This window comes from Scyliorhinus torazame, chromosome 9 (genome assembly GCF_047496885.1).
Source record: "Scyliorhinus torazame isolate Kashiwa2021f chromosome 9, sScyTor2.1, whole genome shotgun sequence".
Lineage (NCBI taxonomy): Eukaryota > Metazoa > Chordata > Chondrichthyes > Carcharhiniformes > Scyliorhinidae > Scyliorhinus > Scyliorhinus torazame.
Window position 1 is genome coordinate 75,807,585 of NC_092715.1, and position 25,044 is coordinate 75,832,628.

At 45.9% G+C, this 25,044-nt stretch overlaps 1 protein-coding gene and 1 long non-coding RNA gene across 7 annotated transcripts in view; one reads left to right on the plus strand and one right to left on the minus strand.

The window, feature by feature from the left end:
- Positions 1-25,044, plus strand: part of ccdc125 (coiled-coil domain containing 125) — a 118,562-nt gene that overhangs the window by 91,833 nt on the left and 1,685 nt on the right. For 4 of the 5 annotated variants that reach the window (XM_072516173.1, XM_072516172.1, XM_072516175.1 and 1 more), the window contains 3 exons: positions 19,656-19,763; positions 23,462-23,636; positions 23,845-23,981. In XM_072516173.1, the coding sequence (XP_072372274.1) occupies positions 19,656-19,763; positions 23,462-23,636; positions 23,845-23,981 (420 nt within the window). The remainder of the gene's footprint in view (positions 1-19,655; positions 19,764-23,461; positions 23,637-23,844; positions 23,982-25,044) is intronic. The other variant, XM_072516176.1, reaches the window with a different exon arrangement.
- The window catches only part of LOC140429331 (uncharacterized), a 65,632-nt gene that overhangs the window by 6,153 nt on the left and 34,435 nt on the right, over positions 1-25,044 (minus strand). The window contains exon 2 of one of the 2 annotated variants that reach the window (XR_011949042.1): positions 21,640-21,830. This is a non-coding gene — a long non-coding RNA (uncharacterized lncRNA). Of the gene's footprint in view, positions 1-21,568; positions 21,831-25,044 lie in introns of those variants that run through there. The other variant, XR_011949041.1, reaches the window with a different exon arrangement.

Here is a 25,044-nt window from a genome sequence, read left to right on the forward strand (position 1 = left end):
TTGAAGAAATTAATAGAATCTTTAACGGGGTCTCTGGATTCTTTGTACCAGGGTCCGTAGAAGGAAGTGGAACAAATAATATGTTCACCAGCCATGAGTTGAGGCCTATGGTAGTCAGAGGTCGAGTAATTGATGACATTTTGAATGTGGTCCCTGTTAGAGCCTGGAGAGGAACAGTAGGAATTGATTCGAAATTGCGTAAATATGCCATTTGGCATCGCACCCTCTCTGTGTGGAGAGAGAAGAAATTTATGACTGATCGTCGACCATTGTCCGAAAATGCATATTCATCTAAGGATAGCAACGGAGTACATTGGTCCGCTTTTAGAGTGACCGTTGGCCGGGCTTTGGGCAGTGTGACGATATAACAGTGTGCATACTGAAGAATGTCTTCTTCTGGCTCAGTGAATTGAGCAAGCTTCAGCTGAGGGGAGGTCAATTTCAGCTGTCTGATAGCGGATGCCACTGTTTTTTGGAGGTCAAGTTTATGTCTATATTCTTTTAGCATGATTTGGGTTGAAATGACATCTGTGTCTAGGACTAAAGTGTGTGGAACCATGATAGTTCCTGCCGCCCTTACTGTGGGATGGAGGTCAGTATAGGCAATAATACCATCTTTGACCCATGATCGTTGAACCGGTGTCTCTGAGGGTACGGAGACCGTCGAGCTCGGTTCTTCCAATGATGTTCGTTTTGCCTGTTATTATTGTCATTATTATTCAGTTCTGTATAGTTAAGGTCCTGGCCTATATTAGAGTTTAGGTCAAAAGTTTGCGTTGCAGTGAGGGAGGCCGTAATAGTGCCAAGTATGAGGCTAAAAAGGATAAGTGAAAAGGTAATGCCGAGTGCGGTAAGGCAGCAGCACTGGCATGTCTGCTTTTTGGACCATCTCTTTTGGGAATGTATGATCTTTTGTACTTTGGCCTTAAACTTTAGAAGTTGAGGGTGACCTTTGAGACAGGTCTTCCCAGGTGTAGTAATAACTTGAGTCAGAGGTATTTCCTCTGGAGGTTCATCTAATTCTGGCTCGTTATGGGATCTAACCTCATATCGCGCATACCAACTTGTCATTTTGTTGTTACCTGTGGTTCAAAGGCTTTGGGAACTGGTCGACAGTTTTTGTTTTAAAAAATATTTTATTGAAATTTTTTGATCACAATTTTTTTTCCCTTTACAAATCAAACATAAAAACAAAAAGAAAATGTTAACAGTACATGTAACATGTTAACCACAGTCTAATAAAAGGTAACTAACCAACATGATAAACTGATCAATTAACATAAAATAAAACATCCCCCCCCCCCCCCCCCCTCCCCCAGGGTTGCTGCTGCTGGTCATCTATCTTCCCTCTAACGTTCCGCTAGGTAGTCGAGGAATGGCTGCCACCGCCTGGTGAACCCTTGAGCCGATCCTCTCAGCGCAAACTTCATCTGCTCCAGTTTTATGAACCCCGCCATATCGTTTATCCAGGCCTCCAGTCCGGGGGGTTTCGCTTCCTTCCACATGAGTAAAATCCTACGCCGGGCTACTAGGGACGCAAAGGCCACGACATCGGCCTCTTTCGCCTCCTGCACTCCCGGCTCATCCGCAACTCCAAATAAAGCTAACCCCCAGCCTGGTTTGACCCGGACCTTCACCACCTTCGAAATCACTCCCGTCACTCCCCTCCAATACCCCTCCAGTGCCGGGCACAACCAAAACATATGTGAGTGGTTTGCCGGGCTTCCGCCGCACCTCCCACACTTGTCCTCCACTCCGAAGAACCTGCTCAACCTTTCTCTCGTTATGTGTGCTCTATGTAGCACCTTAAATTGAATCAGGCTAAGCCTGGCGCACGAGGAAGAGGAATTTACCCTGCTTAGGGCATCAGCCCACAGACCCTCCTCTATCTCCTGCCCGAGCTCTTCTTCCCACTTTCCCTTTCGTTCGCCCACCAGCTCCTCCCCTGTTCTCTCATCTCTCAGTATATCTCTGACACCTTGCCCTCCCCGACCCACACCCCCGAGAGCATTCTATCCTGGATCCCGTGTGTCGTGAGCAATGGAAATTCCCTCACCTGTTGTCCTGTGAACGCCCTCACCTGCATATACCTAAAGAAATTTCCCCGGGGCAGCTTATACTTTACCTCCAACGCTCCCAAGCTCGCAAACGTCCCATCTATAAATAAATCTCCCACCCTCCTAATTCCCAACTGGTGCCAGCTCTGGAATCCTCCATCTATCCTCCCTGGGGCAAACCTATGGTTGTTCCTGATTGGGGACCCCACCAGGGCTCCCAGCACACCTCTCTGTCGCCTCCATTGTCCCCAGATATTTAATGTTGCCGCCACCACTGGGTTTGTGGTAAATTTTTTTGGTGAGAGCGGTAGTGGCGCCGTCACCAGCGCCTCTAAGCTCGTCCCTTTACAGGACTTTCTCTCTAGTCTTTTCCACGCCGCTCCCTCTCCCTCTATCATCCATTTACGTATCATCGCCACATTGGCGGCCCAATAGTAGTCGCCCAAATTCGGCAGCGCCAGCCCCCCTCTGTCTCTGCTACGTTGTAAGAACCCCCTCCTTACCCTCGGGACTTTCCCTGCCCACACAAAGCTCGTGATGCTCCTGTCTATTTTTTTAAAGAAGGCCTTAGTGATCAGTATAGGGAGACATTGGAATACAAATAGGAACCTCGGGAGGACCATCATCTTAATTGCCTGCACTCTGCCCGCCAGTGACAGTGGCTGCATGTCCCACCTCTTGAAGTCCTCTTCCATTTGTTCTACCAGTCGTGTCAGATTAAGTCTGTGCAAGGTTCCCCAGCTCCTGGCTATCTGAATCCCCAGGTATCGGAAGTTTCTTTCCACTTTCCTTAGAGGCAGGCCATCTATCCCTCTACTATGGTCCCCAGGGTGTATCACGAAAAGTTCACTCTTCCCCATGTTAAGCCTATATCCCGAGAAATCTCCGAACTCCCTCAATATCTGCATGACCTCTGTCATCCCCCCCCACTGGGTCCGTCACATACAACAGTAGGTCATCCGCGTAGAGTGACACTCGGTGTTCTTCTCCCCCTCTAATCACCCCCCTCCATTTCCTGGAGTCTCTCAGCGCCATGGCCAGTGGTTCAATTGCCAACGCGAACAGTAATGGAGATAGCGGGCATCCCTGTCTTGTTCCCCTGTATAGTCGGAAATACTCCGATCTTTGCCGACCCGTGACCACACTTGCCGTTGGGGCCCCATAAAGGAGTTTGACCCAGCTAATAAACCCGTTTCCGAACCCGAACCTCCTTAGCACCTCCCATAGGTACTCCCACTCCACCCTGTCAAATGCCTTCTCTGCATCCATTGCCGCCACTATCTCTGCCTCCCCCTCTACTGGGGGCATCATTATCACCCCTAATAGCCGTCGCACGTTGACATTTAGTTGTCTCCCCTTTACGAATCCTGTCTGGTCTTCGTGCACCACCCCCGGGACACAGTCCTCTATTCTCGATGCCAGCACCTTTGCTAGCAATTTGGCGTCCACATTTAATCGTGAAATAGGCCTATAGGACCCGCACTGCAGCGGATCTTTATCCCGCTTCAAAATTAGCGATATCGTCGCCTCCGACATTGTCGGGGGTAGAGTCCCTCCTTCCCTGGCCTCGTTAAAAGTCCTCACCAACAGTGGGGCCAGCAGGTCCACATATTCTCTATAAAATTCCACCGGGAACCCATCTGGTCCCGGAGCCTTCCCTGCCTGCATATTCCCCAGCCCCTTAGTAACCTCGTCCACCCCAATTGGTGCCCCCAGGCCTTCCGCCTCCTGCTCCTCCACCCTCGGGAACCTTAATTGGTCCAGGAACTGCCGCATCTCCTCTTTTCCCTCCGGGGGTTGGGACCTATAAAGTCTTTCGTAAAAGGTCTTAAACACCCCGTTTATCTTCCCTGCTCTCCGCACCGTAGCTCCCTTTTCGTCTCTAATTCCCCCTCTCTCCCTCGCCGCTGTCCTCTTTCGCAGCTGATGGGCCAACAGGCGACTAGCCTTTTCCCCATATTCATATCTCATCCCCTGTGCCTTCCTCCACAGCACCTCCGCCCTCCTGGTGGTCAGAAGGTCGAACTCCGTCTGGAGTCGTCGTCTCTCCCTGTACAGTCCCTCCTCCGGGGTCTCCGCAAATTCCCTGCCCACCCTTAAGATCTCCCCCAGTAGTCTTTCCCTTTCCTTGGCCTCTGTTTTCCCTTTGTGGGCCCTGATGGAGATCAGCTCTCCTCTGACCACCGCCTTTAGTGCTTCCCATACCACTCCCACTCGGACCTCCCCGTCGTCATTGGCCTCCAGGTACCTCGTGATACATCCCCGCACTCTTCCACAGACTCCCTCATCCGCCAACAATCCCACATCTAATCGCCAGAGTGCTCGCTGCTCCCTCTCCTCTCCTAGTTCCAGGTCCACCCAATGTGGGGCATGATCCGAGATAGCTATGACTGAATACTCAGTTTCTTCCGCCCTCGAGATCAACGACCTTCCCAAAACAAAAAAATCTATCCGCGAGTACACCTTATGAACATGGGAGAAGAAGGAGAACTCCCTGGCCCTCGGTCTAAGAAATCGCCATGGATCCACTCCCCCCATTTGGTCCATAAACCTCTTAAGCACCTTGGCCGCTGCCGGCCTTCTTCCGGTCTTAGATCTGGATCTATCTAACCCTGGGTCCAGCACGGTGTTGAAGTCTCCCCCCATTATCAAGTTTCCTACCTCCAGGTCCGGTATACGTCCCAGCATCCGCCTCATAAATCCCGCATCGTCCCAATTCGGGGCATATACGTTAACCAACACAACGTCCATTCCCTCCAGCCTGCCACTCACCATTACATATCTGCCTACACTATCTGCTACAGTGCTCCTTGCTTCGAATGATACCTGTTTCCCCACCAGTATGGCCACCTCTCTATTCTTTGCATCTAGCCCCGAACGGAACACCTGTCCCACCCAACCTTTCCTTAACCTAACTTGGTCCGCCACCTTCAGGTGCGTCTCCTGGAGCATAGCCACGTCTGCCCTCAGTCCTTTCAAGTGCGCGAGCACTCGGGCCCTTTTAATCGGTCCATTTAGGCCTCTCACGTTCCACGTGATCAGCCTCACTAGGGGGCTACCTGCCCCCTTCCCGTGTCGACTAGCCATCACCCCCTCTAGGCCAGTCCCACGTCCCGATTCCGCGCTCCCACTCGTTCCTCAGGTGCCGCATTCCAGCCCCGACCACCCTTTCTTTAGCCAGTTCCTCTTTGATTTCTGCAGCAGCAACCCAGTTATCCCGCCCCCCTCCCCCGCTAAATCCCCCTCTAGCATGATTGCTCCCCCCATATTACTTCCGCAAGTCAGCTGACTTCAACTGACCCTGGCTTCTCCTGCTCACTCCTTGACCCCCCCGTGTGGGGAACTCCCATCTACCTTGCGCCTATCTTCCCGCCATTATCTTTCTGGCGTGGGAACATCTCTGTAGCTGACCCGCCTCTTGTGGCGCAGCTCCCTCTCCCACCCCACTCCCATTCCTCATCCTCCGCCTATGTCTCTTCTTTCCCCCCCCCCACCGGCGCCCACATTTCTTAGTGTCTCCCCCCTTCCCAATTTACATCTCTATATACATCGACAGTGACATTTCCCTGTAATATCAGTCCCTCAGTTCCGATCCAATTTCTCATCTTTAATAAAGGTCCATGCTTCTTCCGCCGTTTCGAAGTAGTGATGTCTCTCCTGGTACGTGACCCATAGTCGCGCCGGCTGCAGCATCCCGAACTTCACCTTCTTGTGTAACACCTCCTTGGCTCGATTAAAACTCGCCCTCCTTCTCGCCACCTCCGCACTCCAATCCTGGTACACCCGTACCACTGCATTCTCCCATCTACTACTCCGTACCTTTTTGGCCCATCTCAGAACCACTTCTCTATCATTAAAGCGGTGAAATCGCACGATTGTCGCCCTAGGTGGTTCTCCCGCCTTTGGTCTCCTCGCCGGGACCCGATGCGCCCCCTCCACTTCTAAGGGGCCCGCAGGGGCCTCAGCTCCCATCAGCGAGCTTAGCATCGTGCTCACGTAAGCCCCGCAGTCCGCTCCTTCCACTCCCTCAGGGAGACCCAGGATCCGAAGGTTCTTCCTTCGTGCTCTGTTTTCTAGTGCCTCAATCCTTTCAATGCACTTTTTGTGGAGCGCCTCGTGCATCTGTGTTTTGACCGCCAGGCCCAGGATCTCGTCCTCATTATCCGTCACCTTCTGCTCCATCACGCGGAGCTCTGTCTCCTGGGTCCTTTGTGCCTCCTTAAGCCCCTCAATTGCCTGTAGCATCGGGGTCAGCACCTCCTTCTTTAGTAGCTCCACACACCGTCTTAAAAATTCGTCTTGATCGGGCCCCCATGTCGCCTGGGCTTTCTCCGCCGCCATCTTGCTTTTTTTTCCTTTCTGTCCCTATCGTCGAGGATTCCTCGCGATGTAGCCGCCGCCGACGATATTTTCCTCTTTCGTTGGGGGGGACTCCCTATTAACTCACCCCACACCGGGTTTTGTCGTGCGAAAATTTCCCGTTGGGGCTCTTAAAAGAGCCCGAAGGTCCGTTAGAGCTGGAGCCGCCGAAACGTGCGGCTTAGCTGGTCATCGCCGCAACCGGAAGTCCACTGGTCGACAGTTATCAATGGATATTAGTTTGGTACCTTTCATCCCGTCGTCAATTAGAAGCGTCCAACCTTGGACCTGTTTGGCACAAACGGGGGGTTTCCATTTAGGTCTAAGTAAGGTATTCTTAGGATTTTTCTTTTCTTGTACCCAGTCACCTTCTTGTGGTGACCACTCATTGGGTTCTGGCGGTATTGGAGGCTGCATTTGAGACAATAAGCCAATCATTTCTTGGGCTAATTCTGGGTTGTGCTGAGGAATTACTCCTTCAGATGCCTGCTGGGCGGTACTCATTTGTACCTTAAACATTAAAAAGTAAGGTGTGATGTGTTTTTCAGGTCCTACGCGACACAGGAATAGATTGTTGACTGCCAGCTGTACCTCCGGCACCAATTTGGCCCAACTGCGTCCTCGTGTCATTAGCAGTTTAGTCATGCAAAGCTTCACATCTTGGTTACGCCGCTCCACCGACCCACTTGATTGCGGGTGCAAAGGAGTGCTGTGTTCCCATCTAATACCTCTGTCAGTACACATATTCTGGAACGCCTTTCCAACAAAGGCAGATCCATGATCTGTGTGGAGACATATGGGGGAACCAGCGCTGGGAAAAATGATGTTTTCGAATGCATTGACAGTTGCGCTTTCCGTACAGTGGGTTGTGGGCACCAACCACGTGTAGGAGGTACAGGTGTCAACAACTACTAAGATGTACTGGATTTGTCCTGTATAAGGAGGGTGCCCAGTAGAGGGCGTAAAGGGTCCCACATAATCAGCCTGCCACACACGGTGGGGGGCGTCTGGTTTTGCTCTTGAAATTAATTTAGATCTGGTGACTCCTCCTCCTTTCGAGGTCTGGAGGCACTGAGGACAATTTGCCACTAATTTTTTGCAATCAGTCAATATATAAGGCCACCAATAGGTGAGCAGTAATTTAGCCATTGTTGCCTTGGCTCCAGGATGGCCGGAACCATGGCTAACGTGGGCCTCCTGTATTAAACTTGGGCGTTTCTTTGCCGGTGGGATAACCTTAGCCTCCTTTCCTGGAATAGTAACCAAGACTCTTCCCATTTTGTCGCAATGATAGTTAAAATTGGATGGGTACCCAGGTGGGGCTTTCCTGGAAATAAGTAGGCGTAACTCATCATCCTGATTGTCACTGTACATTTGTCTTGTAATTACCAGGACCTTTACATGTTCTATCCCTACTTCTAGGGTCACTGCTTGTTTTGCCGCGTTGTCTGCCATTTGGTTACCGATGCTGTGGGGGCCTCCTTTTGTAAGCCTGGGACATGCATAATGGTAACATGACGCTTGTTGTCTAATTGCTGGGCAATTTTTTGCCATAAAGATATATGAGCTATTGGTTTTCCTTTATCTGTCTTGCAGGTATTCTTTCTCCATACTGGTAAGAAAGTATTAGCAGCCTTCTGGCAATAGGCGCTATCAGTGCAGATTAATGGTTTAGTATCATTAGAAGGTATTTCTTGTAAGGCTAATAATAATGCCTGTGTTTCTGCATATTGGGCATTATGGGGACCCAGGGTCCTTGCAATTGTTTTGGTGGGGTTAAAGGTTCCATTTGAATGAGAACCTAGTATTACCCCACTACCAGCTATCGTGCGCATGCTGCCTTGTCTATCAGGGATGGGCATTGCCGATCCGTCACAGTAAATTACAAGGTCAAAGTCCTCGAGGGGAGTTATGGTAAGTTTGAGACTCGGAATATCCGGGTCCTCTTCTTTGTCCAGTTTTTCAAAACCGGGAAAATGGAGTATATCCTGCGAGTATTTTTAATTGTATTCAAAGCTCAGGGAGGTATCATATAAAAGATGGTGCCACTTAGTGTATCTGGCCTGGGTTGCCTTGCGTTCGTTCCCTGGCATTCCTTCCTGTGATCTTAGTTGGGGAAAACCCGTTTTAATTATAATGCGTGCATTGGCCTGAACCTTCTGCAAGGATCTTCCGGCTTGTAGGATGAGGACCATGCAGCGTTCTAAGGCGGTCAATCTCTGTTCACAGGGGGAGTAGTTAAGGGAGAGGTATTGGAACGGCGTTTTGGCCCCTCATCGAAGCAGGCTGCACGGGCTGCTCGGGAAGCGATCCAAGGGATAAGACAGATATCCCTGGATGGGTCTCTTGAGCTAAGGTCAGTGGCATTTTTTACTGCAAGAATTAGCTGTGTAAGACCTTCCTTTGCATGCTCCGGGAAGCAGAAATGTTTATTTGTCGGGGTACAGTACTCCTACAAGGGAGCTGAAAGTGGAGCGAATGCTGATACAAACGTCCGTGCAAAATTAAGCAGTCCCAGTATAGATTGTAGCTGTTTAAGGGAAGTAGGATTCTTAATAGCCGAGAGTTTCTCGGAAAAGGAGTCAGTAAGACATCGGCCAGTGTCTGTGACATTGATGCCGAGGTATTCAACTGATTTTTTTAAGCAATTGGCATTTCTTAAGGCCGACTATGTATCCATGGATTTTTAAGAGGGTAAAGATTTCGTCCAGGGCTTCTAAGTGTTGTTCACAGGTGTCGGTTGTCACGTACACGTCGTCTACATAGACGTCGATATCGTACTTATGACGTATGGGTGCTAATACTGAAATAACGCCTGCCACGAAGAGCTGAGGCGAATTGCGGAAGCCCTGCGGGAGTTGGGTCCAGATGTACTGGTGGCCGTTAGGACCAGTGAACGCTGTGTAATCATACTCCTCGGGGAGGATCGGGTGTGACCAGAAGTCGTTAGATAAGTCTAAAGTAGATTTGTAATTTTTTTCAGCTAATCTGTTGTGCTCGCGGATTGCGCTGTGTTTGGAATCGTAACGCGGTTTAGTTCTCGGTAGTCGACTAAAAGTCTGACTCCGCCTTTAGCTTTGGGAATCCCAAACATAGGGGAATTATACGGAGATGATCTTTTAATCAGAACGCCTTGTTGGCATAGGGAGTTGATTGTTTTTTGGAGCGCGGCTCTGCACTCCGGGTCTCGGATGAACCATTGTTTCTGAACCGGGAAGTCGTTGACTCCGGTTGTGACTGGTTGAATTTTTAGCAGTCCGCAGTGATTCTGATGTTTTTGGAATAAGTCCCAGTGTCTGAGAATTAAGTTTTTAATTTGTGCTTTTGTCTGTTTGTCTGGGCTATCCCTAAGAATTTCGTCTAACTTTTTTTCTATTATCCGGAGGGGCTAATTGAAGTAAGTCATACTTTTGAATTATGTCTTGGGATAGGATAATGTCACAGTCATGATCTTTGTCTAAATTTGGCCATAGTCCAGCTTGACATCTAATCACTTGATCATTAGCTAGAATGGTATTTGTCTTACTTCTGAAGTTGTGCCTTTTACACTCCTAGTCCCTATTATGGGTCTGTTTAAGAAATGGTAGCGGGCAAATCCTTCGTTTATGAGGAGCATTTCCGCCCCAGTATCTAGGAGTAAAATTACCCCTATTGTAGCGGTTAGTAATTTTGAATTAAGATACAGGGTGGCATTTACCTATGGGAATTGAGCGGGAGCGATTTGGGAGAATTTGTGAGCGGACCTGCCTGTTCGTCAATAGCGATTCTTAGAGGCGGTGTGCACTCGGATGTTGGCCGGAACGCGGCCGCCTTTAGAATTTCTACCTTGGCCTCTGTTTTGTCCAGTACTGCCATTAGTTCTAGGCTGATCCTGGTATTGTTGCTGTTGCCTCTGTGGATTTCTATCATCCTGGTATCTTCCAGGGGGGCGGATATTAGCTCGATCTCGGAACTCATACCGTCCTTGTTGAGGAGGGTACTGGGGGTAGTGCGGACCTCTGTCCACAATAGGTGACGGGATGCTGCCTGTTGTGGGTCCCTAGAGGGTCCCGGTGGTGTCTGCCTGGAAGTTTGTCTAAAAAGGCTGCTGTCTGGGACCTGAGGCTGGGGCTTGTGCAGGAGTTCCTGGGGACCTTCCGGAGGGGTTTGTCTCCTGCCTGGAGTACGAGGGGCAGCTGGAGCTCCTGTTCCCCCCCTGGGTTGTGTCCCAGAGGTTAGGGGACGTCCCTATGTCCTCCTAGTTCGGTAGCCGACAGCTGGCAAAGTTCCTCAAGGTGTCCACAAGCCTGAATAACTGCGTGGTATTTAGCAGCTTGATTTTGTTGACCGTGTGCTGCATCCTGTAGGTGCAGGCAGTGGGCTGAGTCAGTGACTGATTTCAATAGCAATCGGATGACTTGAGCAAAATCAAATTGTAATTGTAAGGCAAGCTGGAAAGTTTCTCTAATGTTCCCTATTTTAAGGGCATTTAAAAGAATGTATCGGAACCCTCCCTACATTCCATGGCCATAATTTATTTTATGGGCAGCAGCTAAAATTTGAAACAAGGTTCCACATTCCACTTCTGGGAGGTGAAAGCCTGCTGGGACTGTAACTCGCAGCAGCTGCTGTTTATCTCTTGGAGTTAATGGTCCGAAGAATATTTCTAACATGGACATTTTTTCAAAAAACATTTTGAAGTGCTGGTTTATCGTCGGGGGGAATTGGTCCGAAGGTATCTTTAAAGACAGGCAGTGTGTTCCCTAATTACTGATCTCAACCTGACAGGGATCGCTGGTCCGCCTGCCAGTTTAGGTGCTGTCAGGAGTGTGTGATTCATCCCTGCAATGGCTCTTCTCGCTATCTCTGTCTGAGCTGGTGTCAGAAGAGCGGGGATATTAATGTCACTAAGAATAATTATAGCGTTTCCCCAGGGATTCCCTGGATCGAAGGCAGGAGTTTGTGGGACCGGAACGGGATAAGCATGTACTGTTAACCCCAAGACCCTGCTAGCATTGAGCGGGTCTATATCTTCTGAGTGACAGACCACAAATGGTACTAAATAATTTGGCTGGACACTACAATCCGGTCTTATTAGGTGAGTTGCTAATTCAAGCTGACAGTCTTGTCTGTGGTTTTTCCCCGGGAAAAATTCTGTTATTTCAAGCATAAATCTCTGTCCGGCTGTGAAGGGAGGTTGCAATGCAAGTAAATGAGCCACCAGTAAAGTTCCTTTTGGAACATTAAATGTTTGATTCGCAAGGGGATCAGGGTTTGCTGGTGGATCACGCCAGAGATGTGCTTGAACTGCCATAGCCAAAATATTTAAAAAAATATATACTTGGTCTTTCCGACTAGAAAACACAGTTTAACAATAGTAGTCAAATTCAATTTAATTTTGCTGGTATTAGCGCTTCATTTTATATTATTCTGAGCTTACTTAAGGGTCATGGTGCACTCTTTTAGTTTAGCTTATAAATTAAATATATTCGAGCGACAGAGTTATTGTGTCTATTTGTTAAGACCCAAGAATAAATCTCAGGCCCCACATTGGGCACCAGATGTGACAGTCGAGGAGCATTCTATCTAAGATCTTCCCAATTAGTCGCGGTTGTAAGCTACCAGACAAGGTCTTGTGAATATCTAAAGTAAGGCTCGCTATTTGGGAGTTCTAATTATAGTATCCACAATGTGCCTTGCTTTCACTACCTTCAGTGTACATGATAGACTGTGACTTAGATTGCTATCTTTTCCTTAACTTCAACTAAATATTTCTAATTAGTGAGAGACATGCATGGGTAAGTGACGCTTCAGATAGCCTCAAAGGGTGAGAATGTGATGAGTCTTAGTTAAATGTCACTCTTATTTACTAAAATAGACACGGATCTATTTGATAAAATACATACGCAATTTATTAAAAGAAAAAAGGTCATACAAGTATTTTTGATAAATGATACAGTTTGACAAATACAGGATATATTATGAGTTAGCCTGTGACCTCCCTGACTACATATTTGCTTAAGCTATAAACATCTCATACTTACATCGAGTAGTAGCCTCGGAATTCGATACTCAATCAATGAGCAGAACTCTACGAGTTGAGATAGCAGCTTGGTCAAATAAACACCAGCAATCTCCTAAACAGCTCTCCAAGAGAAACTCTAACTTTTGCAGCCTGTTCTTAAACATTTATATCCTTTTCTTAATTAGACAGTTCTAGAGAGTTTTTTTGCAGAGCATTTGCTTCTGAAAAATAGATTGACTCCCCAGTTATTTCTAGACAAAGAACAGTCTCTCTCTTGGTCGGCAAGATATTGATTTCTCAGGAGGTCCAGCAGGGCACGTGTTCCTAAAGATACGAGGTTGATACCTCCGGTAGCTATCTCCAGAAAAACACCAGCCTCCCTTCTTGGCATGGCCTCTTGCCAGGCAGTAGCCTCCCTTAGTGGCAAGGTCACTAGACAAGTGATATCCTCCCTTAGTTGGCAGAGCTTATTCCCAGACAAGGCCACAAGACTTAATGAGTTCACTGCATCTGGACTCTTACAAAGATAATGTCTGTAATACTTGTTGAAAAACATTATTGCGATAAGTAATGGTTTACAAGAGATAATTGACTTCATCAGTCATCAGTTTTTAAATATAGAGTGAATACATGATTTAATATAAAATCAGTTTTGATCAGTTTTTAATATAAAGTGAATATATGATTTAATATAAAATCAGTTCTGATCAGCCTTTAATATAGGTGGATACCGCCACAATTCCATCCTTGAGGTGGACCACCAGTACTCGCTTGCCCCGACACCAGAGTTGTTGGCAAGCAGGAAGAAATTACAGATGGAGTTTGGGCTGCTCTCCACGGACAAGACAGTACACCAGCTGCTTGAGGTGACATTTTATGAATATGAGGAGAAGGCCAGTCACCTGTTAGTGCATCAGCTGAGGCAACAGGCTGCCTCCTGGGAGAGAGTACAAGTGAAGCACTTGAGTGGCAGATTGGTCTCTGCCCCAGGGAAGGTCAACGAGGCTATTGAGTCCTTTTACCATAGATTTCACAAGTCAGAGCCCCTGGGGGATAGGTTGCCTCTGATGGAACTTTTGGATGGCTTGTCTATCCCAGTGTAGAGCAAGAGAAGGGAGGAGTTGGAGTTCCCATTGAGCCTGGAGAGGAACATGAAATGTATGGGTCTAATGCATTTGGGTAAGGTTTCAAGCCCAGGTTGGTTCCTGATAGAATCTTACAAGAAATTTGCGTGTCAGCTGATCCCATTGTTGTTAAATATATTTAATGATTCTTTGTCCCAGGAGGTATTACCGGCTACATTGGCGCAGGCATCGATCTCTTTGATTTTGATAAGGAGAAGAATCCAACAAGAGTTTATCACCCTATTTTGTTGTTGAATGCAGGCACTAAGCTGTTGGCAAAGGTTTTGGCAATATGCTTGGACCCCTGCCTTCCAGGGATGATTTCAGAGGAACAGACAGGTTTGTTAAGGACATGCAGCTTTTAGCCCACATACAGCAACTGCTTAATATTATTTTGTCCTCTTCTAAAGTCCCTGAACCAGAGGTGATTATTTCAATGGATGTTGAAAAGGCATTTGATAGGGCGGAATGGGGTTATCTGCTCGAGATCTTTGGAGGGTTCAGGTTAGGGCCTAGATTTATTTATTTATTTATAAAGTTCGAGTACCCAATTCATTTTTTCCAATTAAGGGGCAATTAAGCGTGGCCAATCCACCTACCCTGCACATCTTTGGGTTTTGGGGGCGAAAGCCACACAAACACGGGGGAATGTGCAAACTCCACACGGACCCAGAGTCGGGATCGAACTTGGGACCTCGGCGCCATGAGGTAGCAATGCTACCCACTGCGCCACCGTGCTGCCTTGGGCCTAGATTTATATCTTTTATAATGAGCTCCCACCGCGAGTGTTGGAACGAATGTCCTTTGCTCTGAATACTTCCAGTTAAATAGAGGTATGAGGCAAGGTTGCCCATTGTCCCCCCTATTGTTTACCATGGCAATTGAGCCTCAGGCATTAGGGCGGCATGGTGGCACAGTGGTTAGCAGTGCAGCCTCACAGCTCCAGGGACCCGGGTTCAATTCCACCCTCTGGTGACTGTCTGTGTGGAGTTTGCACATTCATCCTGTGACTGCGTGGGTTTCCTCTCGGTCCTCTCACAATCCAATGATGTGCATGTTAAGTGGATTGGCCATGATAAATTGCCCTTTGTGTCCAAAGATTCGGTGGGGTTACTGGGTCACTTAGGCAGGGTGCTCTTTCCAAGGGCCGGTGCAGACTCAATGGGCCATATGGCCTCCTACTGCAAATTCTAATCGCGTTGAGATTGTCAACAGGGTGGAGGGAAATAGAGAGGGGAAGGAGGAGGGAGCATACCGTGTCCTTGTATGCAGATGATCTGCCGTTTTATATAACGGATCTTCTCCCCAATGTAGAGAAGATAATGAAGCTACTTAGGAGTTTTGGCTCCTTCTTTAGGTATAAGTTGAATCTAGACAAAAGCGAATATTTTACGGTGAACTCCCCAGGGAGCGGTGCCGATTTGCGGATGTCGCCTTTTCGCTTGGCTAGAGCTAGTTTTTGTTATCTGTGAATCTGGATGGCCCACGACTGGGCCACCCTGCATAAACTTAATTTTACTAGCCTACTAAATGAGGTTAAGTCCGACTTGAAGAAGTGGGACAACCTCCCTCTGTCCTTGGCGAGCAGGGTCCAGTTGGTAAAAATGAATGTCCTTCTTCGGTTTTTGTTCTTGTTTCAGTGTCTCCCAGTTTTCCTTCCCAAATCTTTGTGACGGTGAATAAATTGATTTCTTCCTTTATTTGGGAGGGCAAGACTTCACAGATTCATACAACGTTTCTGCAGAGGGGGAGGCAGTCATGGGGCTTGTGCTATCGAATTTGTTAGTTTACTACTGGGCTGTGAACATTGAGAAAATACAGGAATGGCTTAATGATCCCGATTCCATATGGGGGTGGATGGAGGTGAGTGCTTGTAAGGGTACTAGTTTGAGTGCCTTGGTTATGGCTCCGCTTCCGTTTTCCCCGCAGTTTGCTTCAAGGCTGATGGTGGTGGCCACTCTGCAAATAGGGAAACAGTTCAGGCAACATTTTAAGATGAGCGCCATGTCAATGTTAGCCCCAATCTGCAGAAATCACCACTTTGTTCCGGCGGTTCTGGATTCATTGTTTGGGTCATGGGGAAGAAGGGGTTGGAGCGGTTTGAGGACATATTTAGAGAGGGGAGGTTCACTGGTTTTGAAGATTTGTTGGGTAAATTCCTGCTTCAAAGTTTAATCTATTTAGCGCGTGACCTTTTGCGCAAGGAGATTCCTTCCTTCTCCTCGGTACCCTTGCTCTCTCTGTTGGACAGGGTCCTTTCACTGGCTGAGCTGGGGGTGGGGAAGATGTCGGATACTTATGGTCGGATTTTGTCAGTGGAGCAGGTTCCGGGGTGTGAGGTAAACAGGAAGTGGGACAGAAAGCTGGGTCTGATTTTTTGATGAGGGAATGGAGTGAGGCTCTTCACAGGATCAACTCCACCTCCTCACGTGCTAGGTTCATCTTGGTTCAGTTCAAGATGGTGCATAGGGCAAACCTGACCAAGATGGATGGATCTTTTCCGGGAGTGGAAGATAGTGCTACCAGTGTTCTCGGGAACTGGCAAATCATACACACATGTTCTGGTCATGTCCTAGGCTAATGAGCTTTTGGGTCTCCTTCTTCAGCAACATGTCAAGGATTCTTAGGTCTGATCTCAAGCCTTGCCCGCTGGTGGCTATTTTGGGGGTCTCTGACTCGCCGGAGTTGCAGACGGGGATGAAGGCGGATGTTCTCTCCTTCGCCTTGTTAATAGCCCAAAGGCGCATTCTGCTTGGGTGGAGGACTCTGGTTCCACCCAGTGCTTTGTCCTGGCTGAGTGATCTTATGGTGTTTTTGTTCCTAGAGAAGGCCAAGTACACCCTGAGAGGGTCAGCAGGTTCTCCTTGAGGTGACAGCCTTTCATTTCCTATTTCAGAGAGATGGTCACTGTCAGATGTTAGGGAAGGGGGGGATTGTTTGGTTTTGATTTGTTTTCTTCTTTGGGGGCTGGGGGAGGGAGGATAAATAAGGGTTTGTATTTGTTTTGTTTGTTTCTACTGTGTTATGTGAAAAATGTTCTAATAAAAAATGTTTTTTGAAAGTACTTTGTAATCCATCTTTAAATTTGTGTGTATTTGTTAAGCTAAGAAGTATTGTATTAGAATCCAATTTTTCCATGTTTAATAATTCTTTTCTTGTTGCTAAAAGTAATTAGCGGTGCTGTGACTCTATTCCTCCACATTTTATTAAAAAAAAGTAAATGTTGCGGTCTTTTGAGCCAGGGTTCCATTCCGGGCTCTTCCCCTCCGTAAAGCCATAGAATTCCTACAGCTTAGAAGGAGGCCATTCAGCACATCGGGTCTGCACCAATCCTCAGATAGAGCACCCTACCAAGGCCCACTACCCCACCCTAGACCCATAAGCCCCACCTAATCTACACATCTTTGGACTGTGGGAGGAAACTGGAGTATCCTAAGGAAACCCAAACAGACACTGGGAGAACGTGCAAACTCCATACCGGCAGTCACCCAAGGCCGGAATTCTACCCGGGTCTCTGGCACTGTTAGGCAGCAGTTCCACAAAGTCACTCCAGTAAGACCAGAAGACATAGGAGCAGAATTAGGCCACTCGGCCTCAACTGGGATCAGAACAAGGTTGATCGATGTATTGCTTGACATGAAATTGAAAAGTACAGGTTAATTTTCTTGACGATGCTCTAGTTGGTTGTGTGATGAACCTTAGATTTTCTCTCCCCCCACCCCATTGTGCATTTACAATTTTGGATATGCTATTCAGAAACACGTTTCAAGACTAAATTGTTCACTTGAAACTGTGAAAGCGAATGTGGCAGAGATTTGAGACTACAAGCTTAAGAAATACGGCATGTCTGCATCGACTCTCTCAAATTTTTACAGATGTGCCATAGAGAGCATCCTATCAGGCTACATCACAGCCTGGTATGGCATCTGCTTGGCCCAAGATTGCAAGAAACTGGGGAGTGTGGTGAACTCAGCCCAACGCATTACACAAGCTTGCCACCCTCCCATTAATTCTGTCTACATCTCCTGCTGCCTCAGGAAGGCAGACAGCATTGTCAGAGATCCCTCCCACCCAGGCATTGCCTTCTTCCAGACCCTTCCATCAGGCAGAAGGTACAGAAGTCTGAAGACCTGCACATCCAGACATTGGAACAGCTTCTTCCCCACAGTCCTGAGGCTCCTCAACGACTCTCCCTCGGACTGATCTGTTCCCTGTAAGATCACTATTCACGACGCCCTATGCTGCTCTTGCTCATGTATTTGCTTTGTTTGGCCCCTTGTTCCGCACTGTAACCAATCACTGTTTGTCAATATACTATTTGTCAATATACTTTGTTGATTATTCTTTTTGTCCACTATGTACGTACTGTGTACTTTCTCTTGGCCGCAAAAAAATACTTTTCACTGTAATTCGATACATGTGACAATCAATCAATCAATAAATTGTGTGGCAGGCCACTGAAGCTGATAATAATGATGAAGATTGAATGGGAGTGATGGAGGAAAAAGCATTAAAGGAAGAGAAAGCAAAGACTATCAGCCTGTCAAATTTTCACTTCAGGACCACCTCCTGTCCTCCATTTAGTGCCATGGAAACTTTTGTGTCCATCTGAGAAGACTAAACCTTGCTTTCTGCCAGACTTAGCTTGATCCAGTTCAAGGTGGTCCACAGGGCCCACATGACGGCAGCTCGGATGAGCAGGTTCTTTCAGGAGGTGGAGGACAGATGTGGGGGTAGCCCGGCGAACCATGTACATATGTTTTGGCCATGTCTGAAATTGAGGGGATTCTGGCAGGGATTTGCAGATGTTATGTCAGAAGTCCTGGAAGGGAGGGTAACTCCGAGTCCCGAACTGGCAATATTTAGGGTATCGGAAGATCCGGGGGCCGGGGGGGTGGGGGGGGAGGGAGGTCGATGTCCTGGCCTTCTTCTCCCTAGTGGCCCGGAGATGGATTTTGCTGGGATGGAGGGACTCGGAGCCTCCAAAGTCAGGAGTGTGGGTCAGTGATATGACAGGATTTCTCAGTCTGGAAAAAATTAAGTTCGCCTTGAGAGGATCAATTCAGGGGTTCACCCGGAGATCATAGAATTTACAGTGCAGAAGGAGGCCATTCGGCCCATCGAGTCTGCACTGGCTTTTTGAAAGAGCACGCTAACCAAGCCCACACCTCCACCCTATTCCCATTACCCAGTAACTCCACCCAACACTAAGGGCAATTTTGGACACGAAGGACAATTCAGCATGGCCAATCCACCTAACCCGCACATCTTTGGATGGTGGGAGGAAACCAGAGCACCCGGAGGAAACCCACGCATGCATGGGGAGAACGTGCAGACTCCACACAGACAGTGACCCAAGCCGGGAATCGAACCTGGGACCCTGGAGCTGTGATGCAATTGTGTTAACTACAATGCTGCCCTGCAACCGTTCATCGATTTCTTCAAGGAAAATTGAATGTCAGCAGTACCGGGGGGAGGGGAAAAGGTGCGGGGGGTGGGGGAAGGAAAACGGGAGGCATGGCAATGTTAGATAAGGACCGGGAACTTAGTATCTGGGTAATTAAAGAATAGGGCGGGGTTAGTAGGTGATGTTATTTTCTGGTTTTTTTGTTCGTTTAGGTGTTTCGCGTTTGTCGGCCCGCGCGGTTGTTTAAGAAATGTTAATGTGTTAAACTGTGAAAATTACAAATGTTTCAATAAAATATTTTCTAAAAAAAACCTTCCTTTCATCTTTCATTTGAAAAATAGCACCTATTACAATGCATCACACCCGAGTGTCATCCTAGGTTATTCTGGAGTGAGACTTAAACCTTTTGACTCTCACCTGAATTATTTTTCTAGATGTGGCTTGCCCTTCTGGTTAATACTGGTGTGGCTGCTTCTGCTTTGGTATGAATCATGTTACAAGCTATGTGGGGAATGGTTCTGTGTCACTCAACAAGCTGTACATCTTCTGCAGTTTGGAGCCCTGCATTAGATCAGTGAAGCTAATGAACTGCTGTAAGAATGCGGTAATTTAAAGTTATTTGGATTTTTTTACACAAACGTGCTGGTTATACTTCAGCTGACTGCCATTCTCCATTAATCCATATTTCTGTTGTTTTCCTTCAGCTGGCAGTGCTTGGAGCATGTCACTGTAATGGGAGTGAAGCAGAGCCCTGTGCCTGTGCCAGAATGGCAGCTGCCACACGGAAACAACTGCTGCAGCTGAAGGAAGAGGTGCATTACTTTTGAAATTTGTTACTGGGATAAAAATAGTTTCAGAGGTTATAAATCTATCAGTTACATGTCAGTTAAAATTAGTTTATTCTACCACTGTGATGCTTGAGATTCATAATGTAGTTATATTTGCTATGTTGGACCATGTGAATCCTTAAAAAATAAACACTCTAAACTTTATTGATGAGCTTATTGTAGGTCTAAAATCCTATTGAAACAAAGATCTATCTGTAAGAGTCCTAGATGAATTTCCTTGGCGTTTTTCCCGTTGCCCTAACATAACATAGGAAGTGGGGCTGAACCTTTATTTACGGGTGTAAACAGAGTTTCTGCTAAATATTTGACAAAGTTATAATGGCATAAAACTGAGGAATTTTATCCTCTTAATATTCTCATTTGGCTCTCCAGTTATAATTGGTGCAAGATTGGTAAATAATGTATCTAATGAATGCAGAAGAGCTAGAATAACTCTCTAGTTAATAAACCATGTGGCTTCTGTGTTTTGTTATACAACATTCATGAAGATGATCATTATCCCTTCTACAGTCCATTGGGTCATATGCCAACTCAGCATAATCACAGAATTGTTACAGTGCAGGCCATCTATTCGGCCTCTCTGGCTACACCAGCTCTCCATCTAAACAATTAACCTAGTACCATTCTTCTGCCTGTAAATATTTCTGTTCAAGTAATGATCCAATTCTCCTTTCAGCCTTTTGTTCAATTTTTGAACTTGAACATCTGTTAGAGAGGGATGGGGATTTTGCTAGAATGATGATTAAAGTACTTAAAAAAAAATAAAAAATACACCTTTAGGTTCGTAGACCGTATTATTGAACTGTGAGACCCATGCAGACACGGGGAGAATGTGCAAACTCCACACGGACAGGGATTGAACCTGGGACCTCGGCGCTGTGAGGCAGCAGGGCTAACCACTGTGCCACCGTGCTGCCCCTATCATTAGACTTCTTAATTCCAGATTTTTATTGAATTCAAATTTCACCATCTGCAGTGGCAGGTTTTGAACCTGGGACTCCAGTGTATTACTCTGGGTCTCTGGTTTACTCGTCCAGTGATAATACCACTGCGCCACCATCTCCCCTAATGTGATTATACTGAGTTAGTAAATGACCCAATGAACTGTAAAAAGGATCAAGGTCCTCTTCATGAATATTGTATAACCTGACAAAGTATGTTGCGCAAATAGAAGACCAAATTTCAGAGCTTGATGGGAGGAAATGGCATCTGGAAATAACTGATAACAGACATTATGGCATCCATGCTGAATTCATCAAAGTTACTGTGCCTAAAATGAGAAGTGATAATAGTGTTAGTAAAATGACTGCTAGCCACTCACTTCAGATCTGCTTCTCTGGTAATTTCTATCCACATAAAGGGGTCTTGATGATTTTTGTATTTCTTGAAATGTTTGGGTCAGTGCGGTGCATCTACTGCACACATTGGAACTCTGCAGTGCATCATAGTATGATACAGAAGAGGAGGAGGCCATTCAGCCTATTATAGTTATGTGAGCTCCTTGTTGGAACTTTCAAATTAATCCCACTACCCTGCTCTTTGAACCTGCTTCCATTGCCTTTTCAGGGAATTCATTCCAGATCGATGTCACCTCTGGTTCTTTTACCAATCACCTCAAATCTGTGTGCTCTGGTTGCTAACCCTCTGCATCTGGAAATAGTTTATACTTGTGTATACTCCCAAACCATTCATAATTCTTAATTCCTCTATCAAATCTCCTCTTAATATTCTTTGCTCTAAGGAAAATAATCCAGAATAATAAATATTCATCAGAGGAAAAACAGGTTTAGTTTTTATGAAAAATATGTGAAACAGGTTATGCCTTTACACAAGATCTTACATGTCATAAAGGTCAGAGGGGGTTCCACTTGAATGTCTCTTTGTTGAAAATCTTTGACTTGTTGGCTGAAGAAGCTGGAAGTTACTGGAGTACATGCGTGAGTCTTAGATTTTCTGTCGTATGTCCAATTTGATTCCAATACTGAGAATCTCCTGAAGCATATCTTTTAAAAATCTCCATCATCATCCACCCTGCATAATGAATTAAACAATAAACTAATGACAATAGGGACCACTTCAATGGCTGCCACAAGGCTATCTGAATTTTTAAAAACTCTATGCAGATAAGTAATAATGATCCTAATAGAACAATTACCTGACTCGTAGAATATGACGATGTGTGCCTTCAAGTAATTATTATGGTTGTGCATAGCTTAAGAGGGATCACAAACATATAACATAATTTACAAGGGCCATCTGTCATTTTCTCAGAAGTCTGGTACCAGATATCAGAGCTTGAGTCTTTTCAAAGGAAATTTACTAGAATGATATCAACAATGAAAGACTTTGTTATGTAGAGTAATTACAGAAGCAGAGGAGATTAAGGGTAGACCTGATGGAGATGTTCAAGTCTTGAACTGTTTTATTTGGGAAAATAAGGAAAATTGTTTCTAGTAGCAGAGGACTCCAAATTAAGGAATCAAAGATGGTGTATGGGAAAAAGGAACTGCAGTGAGATGCCGGAAGGGGTGCTGGAAGCAAATTCAATAAATACTTTCAAAATGGAAATTAATAAATCTTGAAGGACGGGGGAAAGAATTCTGGTCGATGGAGGAAGTGCAGGGGAGTGGGACTAAGAGCTGTTACCAGCATGATGGGCCAGTGGCTGCCACCTGTGCTGTATTATTCTATGTTGCCAACTTTACATTGAGTTATTTGGAATTGTTGAGAAGGAGCTATTTGTCTTTCTTATCTCTACTTAATGACTACTAAGACCTAATTCAGTTTATGACTTATAAAGTATGTATCCAAATGTTCTTACTTCATCGTTCATAGCTCCTGACATGCATACAACAGTAAGGATTCCTTCTGTTCCTGAGCAATAGCTAGGACAAAGCTGAGAGGTGAATTTGTGCCAGTACAAAAGTTTCAATCTGTTGCTCAGTTGTTTGAACATGGTTTTTTTTCAATGCCCCTTATACCATAGCTCATTAAGTCTGTGGTTATCAGTTAATCTGCTTCATGGCATTGGACTTGGATATCCTGACATCAAGGTGGCTGACATGTTTGAAACTGGCCGGCATAGTTCCACAACCTGAATGCAGATGCCTGTCAAATTAATGATATACAAACTCTGAGTACTTCAAAGTACTGCCTCGAGCTTGAGTGTGTGATCTACATCTAGGATTTTCTGCCTACCTTACTTGTAGGAAAGTTGCAAAGTGAATGCTGTTTCTAAACACCAACTGTTAGAACATACAGTGTGCCATTCGGCCCATCAAGTCTGCACCGACCCACTTAAGCCCTCACTTCCACCCTATCTCCATAACCCAATAACCCCTCCTAACCTTTCTGTTCACTAAGGGCAATTCATCGTGGCCAATCCACCTAACCTGCACGTCTTTGGGCCATGGGAGGAAACCGGAGCACTCTTGGGAAACCCACGCAGACGTGGGGAGAATGTGCAGACTCCGCACAGATAGTGACCCAGTGGGGAATTGAACCTGAGACCCTGGCGCTGTGAAGCCACAGTGCTATCCACTTGTGCTACCGTGCTGCCCTGTTCTTAATATTGCTTTCTTGTCATGACTTCTGTAACAGACATAAATGTAATTTAAGAACTTATCATATTTTGTTTTCCGTGTGTAATCTTGAATCATTAGTTTGATCTTCAGAGAAAGAGGGAGGAAGAGGCATACATAATGGTTGATGCATTTAGAATTGCGTTTGAACACCAATTAAAAAGGACAAATGATCAAACTCGCCGAATTACTGAAGTGGAAAAACTGCATAGAAAAGATTCCAAGAAAGGACTTGTTTGGAAACGAACAAAAGAAGGTAAATCTGTTAATTTTGTATATTAACTCAGTCGTAGTGTGTACAAATGCATATGTCTAGTGCAGTCATAAGTCGGTTCAAACTCAACTCTTTGAGCATTCTGCTAGATCAATGTGTTGCCAATATTACATTGATTTGACATTAATTTCTAATCTCTGTGTTGACTATTTAGTGATTTTTTTTTTGTTTCTTTTGCACACCATTCCAGATCCTGTTAACAAAACAGAAGTGATTCATGCAACACTTGGACAAAAGTTGAAGGGCCTGATCAATTCCTCAACAGACTATAAGAAACTGGACGTCTTGGAGGATCCGCAGGAGGTGCTGAAGATACTTATTGACTTGGTCCGTGATGCTTTTAATATATTACTACATAATATCTAACTTTGGTGGGGAGGGTGGATTCTATAGAATTTTGCATCAAACTTTCATGTGCCATAATAGTGCTGGCGAAATGGTATGCTCTGTTCAAACAATATTTAAAAGGAATACATGATTATTACGAAAATAAAAGAGATGAATCTAAGGTACATCCAATAAGAATGTGGTTAATGTAACTAAGCATAGAAAAGATCCAAGAGCATCAGTGGATTTGAAATCAATGTCCAGCCAATGAAAAGCAATATTCAGCAAAGCCACTGGAGTGTCAATGAGTCATTTACTGCACAGAAGGAGATCATTCAGCCCATCCAGTCGCTGCTAACCCTTCATGGACCAATCCCATCGTCTCATTCTTCCACTCTATACCTGCAGCCCTGCAAGTTTATCTCCTTCAAGTGTCCATCTAATTTCCTTTTTAAATCATTGATCATCTCTGCTCCCACCACCCCATGAGCAATGGGTTCCAAATATTACCACTCGCTGCATTAAAAAAGTTCTTCCTAGCATTCCCCTGCATCTCTTGCCCAAAAACTTTAAATCTGTGTCCTCTCATCCTTGTACCATTTGCTAATGGCAACAGTTTTTCCTTGTCAACCTTATCTAATCTAGATATATCATATTCTTATACACCTTTATCAATCTCCCCTTGATCTCAACCCAGCTTACATATGAACATAACATTAGGAGCAGTAGGACATTCAGTAAGTTCATGGCTGATCTGATTGTGACCTCAACTCCACATTTCAACTACCCCCATTAACCTTTGATGTCCTTGTTAGTCAAGAGTCTATCTACCTCTGCCTTAAAATATATTCATTGACCCTGCCTCTACAGGTCTCTGGGGAGAAGAGTTCCAAAGGTTCACAACGTTCAGAGAAAACTTTCTTCTCATCTCTGTTTTAAATAGGAGATTCATTATTTTGAGGCTGTGTCCCCGAATTCTAGTCTCTCCCTTTAAGCATCCACGTTGTCAAGTCCCCTCAAGATCGTGTACGTTTCAATAAGATCACCTCTCAATCATCTAAAC